Genomic DNA, 22,093 nt, shown 5'->3' with positions numbered 1-22,093 from the left:
CCTCCCATGGTTTCTCTGTGAATGGTGCTCCGGCACATCTTTGAGCAAATGAGATAAGTGTGAGGGAGTGAAGGAGGTGTTGATGGCACCGAAAGAGAATACACTAAAGAGAGACACTGAAATGAGTTCCATTGCTTGTGTTCCCATTTTACTACACATGAGATAATTCCTTGTGGAACGCCTGGCATCTCCTCAAAAACCCACTTGTAAGTTGAGTCAAACAGAAGAGGTGTGCCATCCACCCTGGTAAGTCTGTGTATGTGCAGTGTGACCCAAAGAGCATTGTCTGGAGGTCTTTGGTTAGTCCCCAAGAGAAAATGTAGCTCTGGCGCAAAATCTTAGACTCACTGCTGGCTCATGAATTGAAAGTGTGGTGAGCGAGATCTACCATGACTCCCCCAGAGACATGTGCATTAAAGGTGCTACCTCCATCCTCATAGGTGAACTCTACACACTACACACGTGGGATCTGTTGAGTTTATCAGTTTGGTAGATGCCCTTCCAAAGAAGAGGTTGTCATGGCTGATGACATCCCTACAGATACAACTGCATTAATACTGAAAGAACCCTGAACTCTATGACCAAAAGTCATCAGGATGCTGCACAGTACCCGGCCCAGACCCACTCAGGTGGTGCCTGGATCACACTGAGTAGTGGAAGCAGGACGGATCATGACATGGTGATGATGGGGTATATTGAGGCATAAACCTGTTTCACCAGCAGAATCCTGTTTTGCCCTCTTTTTCTTACTACCCACTTCATTTAAAGCATCTTTTTTTTAGCTTTCATTTTCAGTTCACCCTGGGAGGGAAAGGGGCTGACTTGTCAACAGCCCACTGACAATTACATGATGCTTGCACATGGCATAAAATGTCATGACTCCTGGCAGGTTGAAGAAATACCAGGGGGAGAAAACGACTACTTCAAGGTCCCTTCTCCACAGAGAAGCCTCAGTGGCAGGTTTAACGGTGCTGAACATGAGCCTTCTCAAACAGCATCTGCACTGTTTCTAGATCCTACCCCAGCTAGTTCAACAAAATGAGCCCTCCTGATCCAGGTCCTTGGTCCACACTAGAAACATCCACCTCCAAACACTCCCACTTTCAGCATTCACCCACCACCCGTGGGAACCTCTGGTCACTGACTGTAAACAAAATTAAGGTGTTCTTTCTTCTTTCCTGTGGATTTGCTTGCAAACACACTTGTTGTTAGGTCTCTGCATCTGGAAGACCGCTCTTCCATAATCCCTAAACACTAGAGAGCATACAATGAAGGAGAAGGTGTGGGATACTATGTGCTTGCATCAGGGCTATGCAGAGCACATGTCCTCAGACTTAGGTGGAGAGTGAGGTTGGGGCTGAAACACATTCTAATTTCTCAGCCAGGGTTCCAAGGGAGTGGTCATCATTGAGAAACCAAAGGAGGCCATTTGTAAGAACTGAACTAACTCCTTGCTTTCAGCACAGCCCCGATTTACCCAAAACCCAAGTCCCAGAAACATAAGACTTTGCTATTAAAGAAGAATTTATTGGGGATAATCAATCTGATAAACAATAATTATTTTGGGTACAAAATTTTCCTCGCTGGAAAATTTGCAGGAGAATTTTCTGTTTACGTAGTTGACACAGCTCTCTGATCACCGTCCCTTCCACAGTGGTGAGAGACGTTGGAGAAGCGTGGCCCACGTGAGGCCTGCAGTTGGCTTTTAGATGGTATACAGATACCATGTGGGGGTGGGGGACGCTTCCCACACAATAGCTGTTCCCCAAGTGCCACAGCTTTCTGTGGATGTCCGCCCATGTCTCTGACCCATCGAATATTTGTAGGATGAGTCTGGCCAGCAATGACAGCAGCTTGGGGGCAGAACTTGGCGTGTGTCACTTTACAGCAGGGACCCCTGTAGTTAAGAGGATGTCGCTGAATAGGCTCAGTGCAGGTCTGCACTTTTGCATTCTGATGCGTTCTCCCACACATCACTGGCGAATGAATGGTCTCGTGATAGCCCAGCCTCTCCTGGGACTTTCTAGTGCCTGTCTTGATGTTCTGAGCTCCCGACATCCCAGAAAAGGAAGCTCCACTTTTAAGCGGACAGCTTGATATGGAGCTGCCCTTCTCCTGGGAATTTTCTTCTCTTTTCCTAAGACGAATCCATTGCAAAAAGTGCTTCACTTTTTGCCTGAATATGTTTTCAGCAGGAGGTTGCCCCTCTTTGTTGAAAACCTGGGCAGTCTGCCTCCAGTGTGCCTCATGTAATGCCATGTTCCGAGTGGGAACGCTGTGCCTTCTGGGTTGGGGTGTCCCCAGCCTGGCGTCCCCTCCACCCAGCTCATCTGTGTTGGTCCCCCGAAGACTCACTCTCTTGGCAGCTGGAGGGAAATTCTTATCCTGCCACCTCTTGAACGCATGCTGACAAATCCCATTCCCCAGCCGCCGCCTCGGGCTGAACCCACTGTCCACCAAGTGGGCCTGCAGCACCTGGGAGGCCTCCATGTCCCCACTGGAGATGCCCTGAGCATGAGTCAGTGAGGACTTGACGGTCAAGTTATCCGAAGAAAGTGGTGCTGGTGGAGGGCTCCCTGGCTTGCTGGTTATCAAAATGTCACTAGATTTTGATCGAGGAGCATCAAGTTCCTCAGCCCTGAATATCTCCCTGGACATACCGGCTTTGGAAAGCATCTCTAAGTTCTGGCGCCTCTCTTTGCCCTGCAGCATTTCTGCTCTACTACTGAAACTCATTCTGTCAGCCTCTGGCTCGTGTGTGGCCACAGCCTGCCTTGCAGGCGGCATGGGGGGGCACCTCGTGCCTCGGGGACACTGAGTCTGCCTTGACTTGCCCGGGAGACTGTGTTTGACAGGCAGAAGACTGGGTCTGCCACCCTTCATCCTCTGCGCACCCTCTGCTGGCTCCTGGGTGACGGCAGGGATTGGTTCTCTCACGCTCCCTTCTCTGTCCCTGCCCAGGTGTGAGGTAGCAGGGACAGGGTGAGCTCGCACAGGACCTACACCTGTTAGCCCCACCTTCTCTTCCCCATTCGATTTTCTTCTAATGGACGTGAAGCCCCCTGATTTGGAGTCCTCCTGAGTAGTCATGTTGGTTGAGGAGGGATGGTTGGGAAGGGAAGAGGTTTCTGTCTCTTTGAAGATGTCTAAGGATTGACGGACTCTAGAGGGAGGTCCCAATCGCATCCCCAGACGAAACCTCTTCATATGGTCTTCCAGCAAATTCTGCGCGCTGGACTTCATGAAGGAGAGCTGCTGGGAGGTGTTGAGGGAGTAGTCCTGACACACCGATGAACACAAATCGTCCTGCCCTACTTGGTTGTGCAGTTTCGCAGAGACTTTTTCTGGGCTATGTCCCTCAGACCTCCCTGCATCCTTCTTACACTGAGACATTACCGAGCTCTTCCTCTCATGGACACTTCCCGATTGGCTCAGTCCAACATTTAGAGTTTTGCAACTCCGACCCTGAAGCACAGTGCTTCCCGAAGGTGCACTGTAGCCCCCCAATTCATTTGCCTCTGACAGCCATTCTGGAGGCATCTGTAATGACATGGAATGTACGATCCTTTGGGGCAAGCCACAACAGTGTTGGATAAGCCTCTTTCGAAGGTGATGTTCTAGTTTTCTCCGAAGTTTATCACTAATGGGGAAATCTCCAGGAAGGATGGAGATGGATTTAGAGACAAGAGAGTGCCGGCGTTGAGGAAAATCGGGAGGTGAAGCGCTAAAGTCTTTGTAAGAACTTTGGACAACAGCGGGTAAACCCCACACATCTGCTAGTTGCTTCTGCAACACATGCCATTCCAGGAATTCAGTATCAGCAGGTTGGAGACAATCTGGGTCATTCTCGGGTCTATTGGAAAACACGCCACAGATCTTAATTTGGTGTGAAGGGCCAGATGGTTGGGCTGGGATTGGGCAAGGCAGGTCGGCTGGCGGCTGGGATTGTGGCATGGACGGGGACTGTGGCGGAGTTTGAGGCAACGTTGGAGTCTGGATTTCGGGTGAGGACAGAGGGAGGGGCTGGGGAAGCTCTGGGGCTTCTTGATTGGTGGAGGCATTTGATATTCTATTGAAAAAAGAGACAGGGGGAGCGCCCCCCGAGAGAGAGATGGCAGAGCGCAAGGACTCGCTGTGTAGGGATGGGAGACCCCAGAAGAACTGGATGCGTTTTTGCTGTAAATGGTCCCCCAAAGATTTAAGATGTGGGGGCAGTTCATGCATCTGCAGCTCCTGTGGTTTGCCTTTGGGGCTCCCTTGGGGAAGGGAGACTGCTGAGTCATCCTTATCAGCAGGGGACCCTAACATTCCCCCTGAAGAATTCGGTTGGTACCCTGGTCCCTGTGGTTTGGAAAGGAATAACTATTCTTTTCCTTGTCCTTCCACATCAGGAAATCACTCCGCTTTTGCACTTGCCTCTCTAGGAGTTCCAAGACGTCTGCACTGAGAAATGGCAGGTTCACAGAGGTCTCGAAAGACGGAAGGGCAAGCCATTCGTGAGTGAAGTCCCCACGTGGTGCCCAGGTAGAGGCTAACCAGTCTGAAACAGAAAGCCCTGGTGGGCTGCAGGAGGTGGTGTTCTCTGAGACAGTCTTGAATGAGATGGAAATTGCTTTAGATTGAGTCCGAGTTACCGTAGTGTCTTGAGGTGATGAAACAGACAGTGTTGGTGGTGGATGATGATAACCATATGGATCATCAGGATTCATTGGTTGTGGCAAATTAGGTAAGGCTTTGATACCTTGACAGAGGGTGGGGTCCCCTGAGAAGATGTTATTTAGAGACAAAGGGGTGTGTGCTGGGAGCACAGCGTCCACTCTCTGGTTGTGATATTGGGGGACTGGGGAAAAAGCACGGTGTTGTGGTGAAGAATGGCCTGCTGGGTATTCAGGACCCAGTGAAGGAAAAGGCTCTGGTGACAGATTGTATCCCAGTGAGGGTGCAAGAAACTCATCTGAACAGGTCAGTGGATTAGGTGAGTGAAGAGGGTTGGAGAGGGGTGGTGGGGAAGGTTGAAGCAAAGAAACTGGTATTTGGTCTCCAGCGGGAGCTGCTGGGAAGGCAGAGGACATTGTGAAGGAGGACTCAGCCATGGGAGCTGTGGAAGCCAAAGAAGAGACAGAGGGAGCATCTTCCAGGGCTTCTGAGAACAGCAGTTGGTTGATCTCAGCAGTTGCTCTATTACACACTTCACAGAAGGGGTCTGGACACAATAGTTGGCGAAAGCGGGTGGTAGCATGTTTCCGGCCCAGGGGACTGCAGGAGACAGGGGGTGTTCAAATTGCAGCCAGGGCCAGAACCATGAAAGGATGACCCGTTGGCCTGGCTGGGATGGGACATCTAACTCTGCTTCTTCACATTGCCCCGCTCTGTGACCTCACAATACCCTCCTTCCCGTGGCTACCCCTCCCACGACTATCCCCTCCCATGACTACAGCGGGTAACACTAAATCCCTAGGTCATGCTACAGTGAGGTCAGGGCAAGGACAAGTCACCTTTCCACAATAGCAGTCAGCTTCCTCTTCTCTTCTGTGTCACTCTGGCAATAGCTCCAACCTGGGAAACAAGAAGAAGATGTCCTATGTGCTGAAAATAGAAGCATAGGTCTAATGCAGGAGTCCCTTAGGAGCCACCTTGGGGCTATCTGGCACTGAAATGCTCAACAATCACTAGAGGAAGACAGATGGCAGTGATACTATCAAGCAGGGTCGTGTGTGTGTGTGTGTGTGTGTTGCTTCACGACTAAAAGACTTTGATGCACATGATCTCCTGTGATGCCCTAAACCACCCTGGAAGGAATGCAGGTCGGTGGTTCCCTCAAAACGGAATGGATCATCCATGAAGTCAGAGAACTTTTAGAAAGTCAGGCCACTGAAGCTCTGACTCTCAGTATACCCCATGGGCCTGTCAGGCAACGGCCATTACCCCGGCCCCTCACTGCTTCCTGTCCCGGGGGCGGCAGAGCAGGGTACCTGACATACCCCATCCCATCAGCCGCTCCTCGAGGGCCTGTTTCTGAGAGAGACTACTATCCGCAGAAATCACAGATTTGGTAGGGAAAGAAGAAGTCAAACTATCACTATTAGCAGATGATATGATAATATACATAGAGAACCCCAAAAACTCCACAGAAAAACTAATTCAACTCATCAGTCAGTTCAGTAAAGTGGCAGGATACAAAATCAACACGCAAAAGTCAGTAGCCTTCCTATACACAAACAATAAATCTGAAGAAGAAGAAATTAAAAAAACCATCCCTTTTATTATCGAAACAAAAAATATCAGGGACCAGGAAAAGGAATAACGATAAGAAAGCGAAAATCAACAAAAAACTATGAACCAGAGACACTCTATGGGGGGTAGGGAGCGGGAGGGGAGGGATTGGGGTCAAAATAAGGGGGTTGCAATTGTATGGGGAATATAAAAATAAAATTTATTATTAACAAAAATTTTGAAAGGATAAATAAACATGACAAGTAAAAGCAGGATTACACAAAATATTTGACTGCTTATTTGGAAAAAAAAAATAAACACTTCTAAAGAAAAAAAAAAGGAAATCACAGATTTGGGGCTTCCTGCAAGAGAGGGAAGGGCGGCCTCGGAGAGCGCGGGTGGAACGGGCAGAACCTTACCTGTCAGTGTCCCCCCTTTCCGCCTCCTCTTGGCTCTGCACTGAAAACAAAAAGAATGAATGATTGATTCTCAGTTCACTCCTCCTCTGTGGAGAAAACTCAGACAAGACTCTGTTCTCATTGACTGAACGTCGTATTCCTTTTTAAAAATAACTTCTAAACGTGCTAAGGGCCTCCCTGGTGGTGCAGCGGGTTGAGCACAGCACTGTGAGAATCCCCAGCCTCTGCGTCGCCAGTTCGATCCCAGCCGGCCAGGGAGATTCCCACATGGTGCAGCAGACCTCTCCTTTCTCGCCCGCGGCTCCCCTCAGCAGTGTATTTCCATCATTTTGCCTGTTCTGCTCCCTCTTCTGTCTCTGTGGATTCTCTCTCCCTTCTGCGCCTCTGGCCTGAACCCCAGTGCTTGTAGAAATAAATAAATCTTCGAAAAAATAAAGGAGTTTAAAAAAATAAAAATCTAAAATTACTAAAATATTTTCAGGGTTTCCTTCTGGAAAAAGGCGGGGATTTTGTCTATGAGGTGCACATTGCTATTCTCAGTCAGCAGCCTATAGTCTTTTGGGGGGAGCTTGTCTCTTGGCTCGAGATCCCAGGCTACAGCCTCTGCTCAGGGGACTGCGCTCCTGATCAGCTCAACATTCAGGAAGACTTGATGGAGTGACACCTACCAGGGAATGTGACTCATGACCCAGTGTTGGGGCCTGTGTGTCAGAGCAGAGATCAGAGACAGTCCTGATCAGGAAGGCAGGGGCACGGTGCTTACTTCCACCACACCCAGCTGGTCTGTGAGCACCTCGTGAGCCTAGTCCTACCTAGTCTATTCCCGAGGAGCATGAAGTTGTATTCTTTGTCACACTTCCCTTTCCCACACTTCCCAGAATCAAGCAAACTTATTTTAAAATGTGGAAACAGACATGGAAATGGCAATACAGAACCTCTACTGGGGAATTGCCCAGTGTTCCTTACCTTTCTGCCCTCTGTGGTTTTCCAGCCAGTGAATAGAGATGGAATCCCCACCAGGTAGCACAGGAACAGAAAGACCAAACAATACGCCCATAGGTAAATGAGGTCAGGGTCAATATCCAAGGATATTGAGCCAAAGCTCAGCCTGGACTCATCAATATGGCATTTCAGAAATGAAAGAGCATCCCATTTACTGATTTCCATATTGTGAATCACACGCTTGCCTGAGGCAACTGAGCCTGAGAAGGCTAGCACTGGCCTTTATTTAGTCCCTTGCTTACATCACAGAGCTCTGAAGTGTCACAAAGGAAACCTGGGAGCAGGGGCGGGGCTACCACAGACTGTGCCCATAGCCCCTCCCCCAACTCAGGTCCAGCAGGTTCCTCTATTCTCCATAGCCCAGGAGGTTTCTCTACCCTAAACTATCATCCAGTTTTCCAGTTCCACCCTCCATCATATATTTGCTTCGAGGATATATGCTTCTTGTATCTGTCACGCAGATGGAAACTGAGCTCCTCTTTACCGTTCGAAAACCCTGGCTTGAGTCTCACCAATTCAACTGCCTTGAAAGTCTGTAATACTGCTAGGAATGTTTGCACATTGACACTCAACATCCTATGTGTCCTCAAACCCCCTTTCCCGTAGGATGTTTTTGCCTATTCAAACTCAGATAAAGATCTACAGTGCTTTTTACGCTGACTTTTTTTATGAATGCCAAATAGTGAATTTTAGTATTGTGTTTCTGTCATTTTCAATCATCTTTATTCAGCGGGGCTGATTAAAGTGGACAGTTCATGACTAAACTTCAGAACACAAAAAGAAATGTGTAAAATAATTGTGAATAATTAACTTCAAATGTTCTTGGACAGGTCCATAATATTTTTCTTTTTAAAGATTTATTTTTATTTATTTATGCCAACAAGTAATGGGGAGTAGGCCAGAGGAGCAGGTTTCAGCAGAGACAGAGTGGGGAGAGAACAGGTGGGTCAACTGAAATGACTGCTGAGGGGAGCAGTGGCCAGACAGGTGAGGTCTGTTGTGCCTTGTGGATTAGCTCCCAGGCCCGGCATGAAACTCAGGCCTCAGTGGCTGCAATACCTTGATAGCACTGAGACTTAACTCCTGCACCACCAGGGAGGGCCCTCTTAACACTTATTTTTCTAAAGTTAGCATAGCTTAACTACACAAAAACTTTTAGTAGATGCCACACACATACACACCCACACACATCCTCTTTGACATTCAAAATCCAGTGCCAGAATGAGACTGTTCATGATTGTAATGAACCAACAATTGACCCATTACTAGCACTCCTGGACCACATTTTACACTGGGTTTTACTCTTAGTGTCCTACATCTCTATTAAGTATTGCAGTAGCATAGTAGTTCCACTGTCCTGAACATTCTCTGTCATCTCCCCTTCATCCAATTGTCTCTTTTCCCTTGGCGGCCGCTGATCTTTCCTGTCTTCAGAGTTGTGCCATTTCCAGAATATCATGTAGTTGGAATCATATGGCACATAGTCCATTCAGATTGCCTACCTTGACTTAGTAATGTGCATTTAAATTTTCTCCATGGTCTTTCCTGACTGCTGCATTACCCATCATTTTAGCACTGTCTAGATGTATCACTGTTGATCTATCCAGTTACCTTGGACATTTTTGTTATGTCCCAGTTTTGGCAACTGTGAATAAAATGATACATCACTATTACCACTTCATTAAAATGTCCTTCGTGTACCTTACAATTCATTCATTAAAAGCTTATAATTCAGAGCTCTCCTACCTACCTGTGATTATGCAGGTGTGTTTCTTTGTCTTTCTCCTTTTCCTAATAAACCTGTCCTTTTAAAATATAAAATGTGGAGGAAAAATTTATAATTCAGTGACTCTGTATGCTCACAATTTTGCATCCAACACTATAATCAATTTTAGAAAACTTTTATCATTCTGAAAAGAAACTCAGTTCTTCTTGGCCCTCATCCTCCAATCTTCTCATTTTTCCACACCTAGATGACCACTTATGTCTAAGTATTTCCCATGTAGTGAATACTACAATATGTGGTCTTTTGTAGGTGGTTTCTCAGTATGATTTCAAGATTTGTCCATGTAGTAACATATACCAGATGTAGTAACATATACCAGTAGTTCATTTCTTAATTGCAAATGATATTCCATTTTATGGATATCCCACATATGTTTGTATATTGGTCAGCAAAAAGTTGGATTGTTTCTATTATTGGAATACTAAGAAAAAAACTTTAACGGATAATTGTGGACCTGTTTTGGTGTGGACGTATGTTTTAATTTCTTGCTCACTCATTTTAGGAGTAACTTAAGTTTACATCATGTCTAAGCTTGTTGCTTTCTGAGATTTTGGTAGTATAACCATGTTAGACCCCCCATGAAATAAGGTCTTTGGGATCTAAATACAGTTTCTCTCAAGGTTCATGGCGCATTGATTTGCCCTCCTGCCATACTCTCAAAATTAGACCTTGGTCACCAAGAATGAAGGTGATGTATAATGCTTAAACTTTAAGAATAAGGGACCCCTAATACTGTGATAAATAGAAAATGGTTGAGAGCTCATGGGTAAATATGCAAATTAATCACTGCATAACATAGGACTTTCCTCTTGTAGATGACAGAAAAACAGAATTCTAGTTTAAGCAAAAAAATTTAATGACTTGCCTTATAGTAACCCATAATGTAGGAGTACATCCAGCTTCTGATTCCCCATGGCTTGGTTCTATTTTCTCAAGGTAGATTCATTCTCATATACACAAAATGGCATCCAGTGAATAGAAAAACAAATTGTACTCACAGTGTTCTCAACTAAATTTGCAACATTCAGGTAAATAGGAGGAGCTCAGGTCAGAGGAACATCCCTGAAATGGATACTGGAAACCAGAGATTACCTAGTTGAAGTCCTAGTTGAAGTCTGATCATAGTAGTACCAAACCAGAATTAAGCCACAAAGAAAGCAGGAAAAACGTCTCATATATGAAGACTGAACAGCATACAGCTGAATGATCATGGGCTAACAAAAAAATACAAAAACAAAGGAGGATTTACAAATACCTGGAAATGAATGAAAATGAAGACACAACCTACCAGTAACTGTGGGCTGCACCAATTACTGTATTACACTGCGCATACACAACCATATAGGTCTCCTGCACAATCAAGACAGAAGTCAAATAAATAATCTAAACCTACATCCTAATGAACTCCAGAAAGAGGAACAAATGAAACCAAAAGTCAGCAGAAGAAAGGAAGTAATAAAAATAGAGTTGAAATAAATGAAATAGACGTCAAGAAGAGAGCTCAAAATATCAGCGAAGCCAAAGCTGGGTTCCTTAAAATGATAAAATCGACAAACCAGCACTAAGATTAATGAATAAAAAAGGGTGAAAACCCTGACAAATAGAATCAGAAATGGAAGAGAACCTACAACATGCATCTCAGAAACAGAGGATCATATGAGAGGACTATGAAGATTTTGGCACCAATAAATTGAATAACCCAGAAGAACTGGACGAGTTCTTCAGAATACAACTTCTGAAACTGAATCAGGAAGAAATAGAAAACATAGGCAGGCCAATTACAAGCAAGGAAATTGAAATAGCAGTCAAAAGCCTCCCAACACTGAAAGCCCAAAACTACAGGGCTTCCCAAGTGAGTTCTACCAAGCCTTCAAAGACAAAATAATTATTCTTCAAACTGTTCCCCAAAAATGGGAGAAAATGAAATGCTTTCAATAAAATTTTATGAGACCAACATTACCCTGATAACAAAATCAGAAAGAGAAAGATACATGCCAATATCCTTGATAGACATAGATGGCAATAATTCTCAACAAACCTAGTTCTACTTCACAAACCAAATTTAACAATATGCAAAAGGATTTATTCTGGCAATTCAAGGGTGGATCTACAACCACGAACTGATCAGTCTCATTCACCATTATGAAAAAGGAAATATCAAAATCATATCGTCATCTAAGGATGCAGAGAAAGCATTTCACAAGATTCAACATCCACTTCTTATTAAAAACTCTTCAAAAATGGGCAAAGAAAAAACATGCCCTTACATAATAAATATCTAGGCCAATAACAGAGCTAACTAACATCATTCTCAAACGAAAGTTTTTCCTCTAAGATCAGATACAAGACAAGGATGTCTGCTGTCCCCACTACAACAAAATACAGTCAGGACAGTTAGTAACAATAAATCCTAGGGATGGAAAGGAATCTAATGGACAGAATTATAACATCCCAATGACAAAAATGCTCAATTTTGAATAAAATAGTCTGTAGCTTGCAGAGAAGCAACCACATGATCCAGCAATTTGACTTGTAGATATTTAACGAAAGGAGACAAAAACTAACTGGAAAAGATATCTGCAGCTACATATTCACTGCAGTATTATTGCAATAGCCACGACATGGAAACAAGACCATCAATGGATGAGTGACTGAAGGAAATCGGATTGTAAGGAAATCTTGCCATCTGTGACGACATAGGTGGTCCTTGGAGGCATTATATGAAGTAAAATAACTGAGAAGAGAAAAATCTCTATGATCTCACTTATCTGTGGAATCTTTGAGGGGAAAAAACAGGCTCATAAATACAGAAAACTCATATTGGTGGGCACAAGGAAAGTACGGAGAAAAATGGATAAAAAAGACCAAAAAATACAAATTTCAGTTAAAAAAGGTCACTGGATTGTAACATGGAGCCTGGTGTCTATAGTTAATACTGCATTGCGTATTTGAAATTTGGCAACACAATACATTTGCAAAGTTCTCATCACAAGGAAAAAAACAAATTTTTGTTACTCTTTATCATAATGGGTGACTCTGCATGATCAGAGCAGAAAGGTGAAGGAGGACTCCTAGAGCCCTGGCTGGCTTTGTCAGGCTTTTTTGGGTTTACCAGGTACATGCCAGCAGGGGTGCCCCAGGGACCAGGAGGCTCTCAGGCCTCCTGGCCCCAGGTGAATCTTTCAGGGCTCTCTGGCATTCTCTGGTGGCCTCTGCTTCTCTGCTGCTCCTCTACCTATCTCTTACTTCTTGTTGTTGTGGTTGTTCTGTACTGCTCTCTGGCTTGCTTCTGGTTCTGTTCCTCTCTTAAAGGCCCAGTCTCAGCCCAGGTGTACCCACCTACGTATGCCCACACCCCACTCCAGATGCCCACCATCAGGCATGCATTCAGGACCCCAAGGGTCCATTATCAACCCTAATGGGGGGAGGGCAGAAAAGCCTAACAATCATCCACCCCACAGATGTTAACCAGATTTATAGTGGTGAGCATTTTTAAACGTATACCAATACGAAATCCTTCTGCTGTATACCTAAAATTAATATGCCAGTCATAGCTAAAAAAAAATTGAAAATAGCACTTCAGTTAAAGTCTAGCCTTATTTTTACCTCAGGTCCATATATAATTCTGCTATATCTGAAGACAGATGTGCTTTCAGTCTTTGTTATGACATTAAAAGGAAGCATAAACGCCCATATATTCTGTATTATACAGGTTATAATTTTGTCAATTACTCTTTTGAGTTAGTGATAATGTGAAAGATGTGTGCACAAGCAAATGAAGCATAAAGCTAACGAAGCCATGAATGCTGAGAGTTTCTTGTAGTGATAAAGTGATCTCAAAAAAGGCATACTATGCTAGGAAACATTATTATTTGTCTCTCTGGTAAAATGCCATGAGAGGTTTCAGAAGAAAGGGACTAGTATTTCTATGTCTTTGGTAACCTGTGGTGACATTTTTTCTATTCTAAATACATATCACTTTTTATTTTTTTTTTTTTACTTTTGCCAGTTTTATTTATTTCTTTTTAAATATAAATTTTATTTTTATATTCCCCATACAATTGCCACCCCCCCATTTTGACCCCAATCCCTCCCCTCCCACCCCTCACCCCCCAAAAAGTGTCTCTGGTTCATAGTTGTTTGTTGATTTTGATTTTCACTTTCTTATAGTTATTCTTTTTCCTGGTCCCTTATTTAAGTTTTCTAGATTCCTGCTATGAGTGAGACCATCCGGTATTTTTCTTTTTCTTTCTGGCTTATTTCGCTGAGCATGATCCCTTCCAGTGCCATCCATGTTGCTGCAAATGGCATGTGTTTATCTTTTTTGAATGCTGAGTAATATTCCATGGTGTATATGTACCACATCTTCTTGATCCAGTCATCTCTTTTTGGGCATTTGTGCTGTTTCCAAAGCTTAGCTATTGTGAACAGTGCTGCTATAAACATAGGGGTGCAGGTGCTCTTTGGAATTGATGTTTCTGTGTCCTTTGGGTAAATACCTAGGAGGGGAATTGCTGGATCATATGGAAGCTCTATGTTTAGTAGGTCCAGAAATCTCCACACAGCTCTCCATAGTGGTTGGACCAGTTTACACTCCCACCAGCAGTGCAGGAGAGTTCCTTTTTCTCCACACCCTCGCCAACATTTGTTGTTGCTAGTTTTCTTAATATGTGCCATTCTCACTGGTGTAAGATGGTATCTCATGGTAGTTTTGATTTGCATTTCCCTGATTACAAGTGATGTTGAACATTTTTTCATATGCCTGTTGGCCATGTGCATTTCCTCTTCAGAGAAGTTTCTTTTTAGCTCTTCTGCCCATTTTTTGACTGGATTATTTTCCTTTTTTTTGTTGAGTCTCATCAGCTCTTTGCAGATTTTTGTGATCAGTCCTTTATCATTAGTGTTGCGTGCAAAAATGTTCTCCCAGTTAGTGGGGTTTCTCTTTGTTTTTGTTATTGTCTCTTTTGCTGTGCAGAAGCTCTTTAATTTGAGGTAGTCCCAGCTATTTATCTTTGCCTTCACTATCACTGCTTTGGGTGATGTATCTGTAAAGATGTCTTTGATGTGAATATCCCGTAGTGTTTCGCCTATATTTCCTTCTATGTATTTTATGGTTTCAGGTCTTATATCTAGTTCTTTAATCCATTTTGAGTTGATTTTTGTGTATGGTGTGAGGTAGTGGTCAAGCTTCATTCTTTTGCATGTAGTGACCCAGTTTTCCCAGCACCATTTATTGAACAAATTTTCTTTGCTCCAATGCATAGTCTTTGCTCCTTTGTCAAAGATTAGTTGACCATAAATCTGTGGGTTTATTTCTGGATTTTCTATTAGATTCCATTGGTCTGTGTGTCTGTTCTTGTTCCAATACCATGCAGTTTTGATGATTATGGCTTTGTAGTAGAGTTTGAAGTCTGGGAGTGTGATGCCTCCATTCCCTTCTTTTTTTTTTTTTCAGGAGAGCTTTGGCTATTCGGGGTTTTTTCTGATTCCATATGAATTTCATCAGTAATTGTTCTATTTCTTTGAAGAATGACATTGAAATTTTGATTGGAATATCATTGAATCTGTATATTGCTTTGGGTAGGATGGCCATTTTAATAATGTTTATTCTTCCAATCCATGAGCAGGGGGTGTCTTTCCATTTCTTTGTGTCTTCTATTTCTTTTAACAGTGTTTTATAGTTTTCTTTGTATAGGTCCTTTACCTCTTTTGTTAGATTTATTCCCAAATATTTGATTTTTTTTTTGTTTCGATAATAAAAGGGATGGTTTTTTTTTATTTCTTCTTCTTCAGATTTATTGTTTGTGTATAGGAAGGCTACTGACTTTTGCGTGTTGATTTTGTATCCTGCCACTTTGCTGAACTGATTGATAAGTTGAATTAGTTTTTCTGTGGAGTTTTTGGGGTTCTCTATGTATATTATCATATCATCTGCAAATAGTGATAGTTTGACTTCTTCTTTTCCTATTTGGATTCCTTGTATGTCTTTCTCTTGTCTTATTGCTCTGGCTAGGACTTCCAGTATTATATTGAAAAGTAGTGGTGAGAGTGGACATCCTTGTCTTGTTCCAGATCTTAATGGAATTGCTTTCAGCTTTTCACCATTGAGAATGATACTGGCTGTTGGCTTGTCATAGATGGCCTTTATGATGTTGAGGTATGTTCCTTGTATCCCAAGAATTTCAAGGGCTTTTATCATGAATGGGTGTTGCACTTTGTCGAGAGCTTTCTCAGCATCTATTGATATTATCATATGGTTTTTATATTTCTTTTTGTTGATGTGTTGGATAATGTTGATTGATTTTCGGATGTAGAACCATCTTTGTGTCCCTGGAATGAATGCTACTTGGTCGTGGTGAATTATCTTATGGATGCATTGTTGGATTCTGATAGCTAAAATTTTATTGAGGATTTTTGCATCAGTGTTCATTAGGGAGATTGGCCTGTAGTTTTCCTTTTTTGTGTTGTCCTTGTTGGTTTTGGTATTAGTGTAATGTTGGCTTCATAGAACGTGTTTGGTATTGTCCCTTCCTTCTCAATTTTTTGGAAGAGTTTGTGAAGGATAGGCACTAATTCGTCTCTGAATGTTTGGTAGAATTCATTTGTAAATCCATCAGGTCCTGGGCTTTTGTTTTTGGGGAGGTTTTTGATTACCATTTCAATTTCGCTGCTTGTAATTGGTCTCTTTAGGTGTTCTATTTCTTCTTTATCTAGCTTTGAGTGATTGTAGAGGTGTAGGAATTTGTCCATCTCCTCTAGATTGTTGGAGTTGTTTCCATATAACTGTTCATAGTAGTTACTGATTATTCTTTTGATTTCTGCTGTGTCCGTTGTGATTTCTCCTCTTTCATTTATGATCCTGTTTATTTGTGCTTTCTCCCTTTTTTCCTTTGTGAGCCTGGCTAGGGGTTTGTCTATTTTATTGATTTTTTTGAAGAACCAGCTCTTGGTTTCATTGATCTTTTGGATTGTTTTTTTAGTTTCAATTTCATTTATTTCTGCTTTGGTTTTTATTATTTCTTTTCTTCTACTGGTTTTGGGGTTTTTTTGTTGTTCTTTTTCTAGATCTTTGAGCTTCGAGATTAAGGTGTTTCTTTGAGTTCTTTCTTGATTCTTGATGTGAGCCTCTATTGCTATATATTTTCCTCTTATTACTGCTTTTGCTGCATCCCATACATTTAGGATATTGGTGTCCTCCTTGTCATTCAATTCAAAGAATTTTTTAATTTCTTCTTTGATCTCCTCATTAGTCCAGTGGTCTTCCAGTAGTGTGGTTTTTAATCTCCATGAGGTAGGAAAGTTCCTTGCCTTCTTTTTATGGTTTCTTTCTAGTTTGATGCCTTCATGGTCAGAAAAGATGGTTGGTATGATTTCAATCTTGGTGTATCTGTTGATGTTTGTCTTGTGCCCCAGTATGTGATCGATCCTGGAGAATGATCCCTGTGCGCTTGAGAAAAATGTGTACTCCGCGTTTTGGGGGGTTTAGTGTTCTATAGATGTCTGTTAAGCCCAAATGCTCTAGGTCCTTATTTAGAGCTTTAGTTTTGTTGCTTATTTTTTGTCTTGTTGATCTATCCATTGTTGATAGTGGTGTGTTGAAGTCTCCCACTACGTATGTGTTTTCTCTGATGTCTGTTTTCATAGATGACAACAGTTGTCTGATATATTTTGGTGCTCCTTCGTTTGGTGAGTATATGTTAATGAGTGTTATTTCTTCTTGAAGTATTGTCCCCTTGATCATAATGTAGTGACCGTTGGGGTCTCTTTTTATCTTTTTGAGTTTGAAATCTGTTTTATCTGATATAAGTATAGCTGTTCCTGCTTTCTTTTTTTGGTCCATTTGCTTGTAGGATTGTTTTCCATCCTTTAACTTTGAGTCTATTTTTATTTTTTGTAGCTAAATGTGTTTCCTGGAGACAGCAAAAGGTTGGGTTTTGTTTCTTAATCCAGGCTGCAACTCTGTGTCTTTTTATCGAAGAGTTTAGTCCATTTACATTTAGAGTTAATATCAATATGTTAGCATCTGTATTTGTCATTGTGTTTGTCTTTCCTTTGATTTTATTTATTTATTATTTTAATATCTTTTTTTTTGTTTTTGGCCTTCTTTCGTTGTTATTTGTCCCTCTGAGGTTCTGGCTTTAGGATTCCTTGTAGTATTTTTTGGACTGGGGGTTTAGTCGTAATGAAATTCCGGAGTTTCTGTTTGTCTGGGAAGGTCCTTATTCTTTCTTCATATAGGAAGGAGAGCTTTGCGGGATAAAGTATTCTTGGTTGGCATCTGTTTTCTTGGAGTCTGTTGACTATGTCCCTCCACTCTCTCCTTGCCTGTAGTGTTTCTTCAGAGAAGTCTGATGTCAGCCTGATTGGTTTTCCTTTGAATGTTATCTGTTTCTTCCCTCTTGTCAGCTTCATTATTTTTTCCCTTGTCCTGGATTCTTGGGAGTTTTACTATTATGTGTCTTGCTGTATTTTTCCTTTCATCGTGGAAGTTTGGTGTTCTTCTTGCTTCTTGTATATCAATTTTCAGCTCCTTCTTCACATTTGGGAAGTTCTCTTCAATTATCTCTTTGAATATTTTCTCTGTTCCTACATCTCTCTCCTCTCCTTCTGGTATTCCTATAACTCATATTTCCATTCCTCATGGAGTCAGATAGTTCCCGAAGTCTTTCTTCGTTCATTTACCTTTATACTTCTCTTTCCTTTTCTGTTTTGGTTCTTTTTATTTCTGTGTCTTCAAGAGTACTTATTCGTTCTTCCATTTCATCTATTCTGCTTTCATTGCTTTTCCCAGAGCTCTTTAGTTCCTCCATTAATTCTTTGATCTCTTGCGTTTCTTTTGCTTCCCTCTTTAGCGACTCCATTTCCTTCTTCTGATCATTGTTTTCCCTTATGACTTCTGTCAGTTTTTTAATCACGGCAATTTTAAATTCTCTTTCTGGAAGGCTCAGAAGTTCTTCCAAGTTACTGTCGTTGCAATCTGGGGGGTGGTTTTCTTTTTGTGGTATGCTTTTTTCCTGAGGAGTTGTTAGGTTGCGTGTGGTTCTTCTACTCCCTACTGTCTGTTTTCTAATTTGTCTTATGCATTGGGACACTGTGTTGCTGGGACTGGCCGGCATCTTGGGTGAGCTTCTCCGCTCCCCTCTGGCTCCTCCAGGGGCCATCTGTCTGTTTCAAGCAGACTTTACTGAAGAAAGGTCCCTGTTCTAAAATGCCGATGTGGGGACACACTCCCCTGTGCGCTTGGTCTGCCCCGGCTGTGGGTTCCCGCTCCCCCTCTGAGTTTGGACTGCAGGCCAGAAGGGGCCTGGCGTGGGCGAGCTTCCCCGCTCACCTCTGGCTCTTGAGGGAGCCTTCTGCAGGCAGTCTTTACTGAAGAAATGTCCCTGTTCTAAAATGGCGATGCGGGGTGCACTCCCTGCGCGTCCGGTCTCGGGCACACTCTTCTGTGTGCCGGGTCTGCCCCGGCTGTGGGTGCCCGCTCCCCCTGTGGGCTCAGACTACTGGTCGGAAGGGGCCTGGCGTGGGCTAACTTCCCAGCTGGCCACTGGCACCTCCAGGAGCCTTCTGCTCGTTTCAAGTCGCTAGGTGGAGATCTCTCCTAGAGCCCTTGGGGAGCTGATTTTTCCACCCAGTGGGACAGGGAACAGAGCGGGAATGGTAGGGTAAACCTCAACAGCTTTGGGGTGCTGTGCCTGCCTTGTGCCCCACCATCGTGGAGAACCCACGCCCCGAATTTCATGCCCCGGGTCTCAGTTCCAAAGCCCTCAGGTCCAGGACGCAGGCTGTAGCCCAGTTCAGTGTCCGCAAAAATGGAGTCTTTTGCACCCAGCTCCCGTGCCTGGGTGCCTGGTTCCTGATTACTCAGTGAGGGGTTTTCACCTCAGTGAGTGTCCCCGCACGTCTCCCCGCAAGCCTAGGTCGCAGGCGTGGGGACCTGGGCAGCCGCGATCCACCTTTGCTTTTCAAGCACGCTGCGCCGCTTTTCCATGCAAGCTTACCAGCCGGCCCTGGGCTGTGTGCGGGTCTCCTCCAGAGTCTCTTTGTTCTCTAATGGCGCCCAGAGCCCTTCACTGCCTGGGCGAATCCTGCAGGGTTCTCCACAGCTCCCGTTCACGGGGTGTGGTGGCTGCAATAGTTCCTTTCCACTCACAGTCCTGCTTGCTGAGTAGTTTGTTCTTGTTGGTCGTTTTAGTTTGTTTTTTCCCCTCCTCTCTGCTGGTCGGAGAGTGCCGACTCTGTGGGCAGGGGAGGGGAGCAGGGTTCTGTGCTTTCCTCCCTTCTAGTCCTCTTTTTTGGCAACTTTCTTCTTCGGGCAGTTTGCTGGACTCGTCCATTTATCTTCCGTGTCCCAGTTCTCACTGGGACCTGCCGCTTTTCCTCCCTATTAACTTCTTTTAATGGGAGATCTTACTCGCAGCGACTCCTCGTCGCCATGTTGCTCCGCCCCTCTCCATATCCCTTTTTATACTTAAAACAATGAAAATTAAAAATGCATTAATTCTTGGAACAAAATTGCATTTCAAAAGCAATGTTATTTAAAATAGCAAAATTATAAAATGGAAACCAGATTAGTGAAGGAATACGATTGTTTCCTAAGGGATAGGAAAGTGAGTGTGTCTATAATATGGAAACATGAGTGGTACTTGTGATAAAAATATTCTGTATCTTGAATATACCAATGTTGATCTCTTGTTGATATCTGGTAAGATATTATAAATTAAGCATATATGGTATGTGTTTTTTAGAACTACATGTACATCCATATGATCTCAAAACTCAATTTTTAAGAAAAAAGTTGAGGGCCTCCCCTGGAGGCGCAGCGGTTGAGCACTGGGCTGCGAAGCTGCCTGCAGCCGCAGCGGTGCCAGTTCGATCCCCGGCCATGAGCGAGGGTTGCACATGGCACGACAGACCTCTCCTGTCTCACCCACTGCACCATCAGCAGTGTATTTCATCGGTCTGCCTGTTCTGTTCCCCACTCTGGCTCTGGTGAATTCTCTCACCCTCCAGCACTTCTGACTGTACGCAGTGCTTGTATAAATACATGAATAAATCTTATTAAAAAAGAAAGAAAGAAAGAAAGAAAGAAAGAAAGAAAGAAAGAAAGAAAGAAAGAAAGAAAGAAAGAAAGAAAGAAAGAAAGAAAGAAAGAAAGAAAGAAAAAAGGTGAATGGGAGGGCTATAAGGACATGCTAAGTATCTTGGTTGTGACAATTTTATTATCAAAGGCATTATGTTGTGCACTTAAATAGGTGCTGCTTTTTGCATATCAATTATGCCTCAAGAAAGAAGGGTAGAAAGATTTCTCTTTTCCCTTTCTGAATAATTCAGGGTTATCGGCCACTAGGTAAACCAAGGAAAAGAAGCATCCACATCTCAAAGAAATGTAGAAGAGCAGTTTGAGAGGTGATGAAGGGTCCTAGAACAGTGTGTCAGAGCCAAACCAGGGTGAAGAGGAGTTTGTCATAGAATGGTTACCTGGTGCAGGGTGTGGGTATCTACATGACACAGCTGCTTGGTCCACTGAGTCCAAGTGCAAGTGGGGAAAGAGGACACTGTACATGGAGGGGACAGTTGTGATGAGATGTTGTTTTTATACAGATGGAGTAAATGAACAAGTAAATGTATTAAGAATGATGATATTCAGATTTCTCCTTAGAGGAGAAAGAGGTCACAAACAGGCAGAGTGAAAAGAAGGAAACTAAAATGATCTCTGTGATAGCAGATTGCAGCTGAAGGTACTGGTGAAACCAATAGCTGTCAAAATAGATAGACATGCAGACAAATAAAGATGTAGATGCATGGATATGTTGTGTTTCTGTCGCGCACACACATATATCCCTAACCTAGTCCACTGAGCGGGCTTAGAAGCAGCAACATCCTAACCCTATGGAGCCCATCTAATACACTGACCCTGGCTTCCAAATGTCATTCTTCATTAACAGAACAGGGGTTACTTGAACACATGGCCGAACCTACAGCTGATGTAGGAAAAGTATATGATAAGCCTGAAGCAAAACTTCCCTGAAATCAATATTCTAAAATAGTAAGCATTGTCATGCAAAGAACTGGCTATAACTTTTCAGCATATAAGTAAACTTATCTAAATGATTTCAGGTATATGAGACTTCTTAAAACCTAATATATTCTGGGAAAGACCAAGATCATAAGCTTCAATGGTGAAAGGTGGTAGCAATAAATTTCTACATGGTCAGAAAAAAAAAAAAAAAAAAAAACCTAATATATTCTGGTATATTATTATTGATCCGATTATAAAACAAGGGGACCACAAAATTGAGCAAGCATCCTTTGTTTATTGCTTTATGCTCAGTTTTTAAAAATGTTTATTTTTAAGCCTTTTGCTACATACTGAGATTACTTACTAAACTTTGTAATCAGAAAAATTCATAGAAAAATGAACTGACAGTATTCTGGAATAGAAGCTTGCCATCTTGTCTTGGAACTGAGAAAAACTGCAAAGCATAATGAAAAACTGAACTCCTAAAAATTACTAACAAAAGAGTGACACTTACTACATGGGACGGAATATTCTGAATAGAACTAATATAATCGATAGTGGATTTTTGCTAATACTGGTTTTCAATGTTTTGCCTTTTATGTCCAGAAAGCTTCTATTTGAAGATTGCTATGATCTGCATCAATGGTAAGTTGC

General features: G+C 43.0%; 1 protein-coding gene and 1 long non-coding RNA gene across 4 annotated transcripts in view; one reads left to right on the top strand and one right to left on the bottom strand.

Moving 5' to 3' along the window:
- LOC119232422 (uncharacterized) overlaps window positions 1-22,093 on the top strand; it is a 102,583-nt gene that overhangs the window by 79,860 nt on the left and 630 nt on the right. For all 3 annotated transcript variants that reach the window (XR_008549591.1, XR_008549590.1, XR_005122075.2), the window contains one exon: window positions 22,046-22,084. This is a non-coding gene — a long non-coding RNA (uncharacterized LOC119232422). The remainder of the gene's footprint in view (window positions 1-22,045; window positions 22,085-22,093) is intronic.
- LOC119232418 (spermatogenesis-associated protein 31D3-like) lies at window positions 1,476-7,866 on the bottom strand. The gene is given in 5 exon segments (XM_037494435.2): window positions 1,476-4,343; window positions 4,346-5,256; window positions 5,496-5,556; window positions 6,633-6,672; window positions 7,599-7,866. Coding segments are annotated over 5 exon segments (3,945 nt in total). The 5' UTR covers window positions 7,800-7,866; the 3' UTR covers window positions 1,476-1,611.

The sequence above is a fragment of the Talpa occidentalis genome, unplaced genomic scaffold (assembly GCF_014898055.3).
Source record: "Talpa occidentalis isolate TD23 unplaced genomic scaffold, MPIMG_talOcc4v2.1 talOcc4.7, whole genome shotgun sequence".
NCBI classification, from domain to species: Eukaryota; Metazoa; Chordata; class Mammalia; order Eulipotyphla; family Talpidae; genus Talpa; species Talpa occidentalis.
This window is presented reverse-complemented; position numbering and strand designations above follow the sequence as displayed.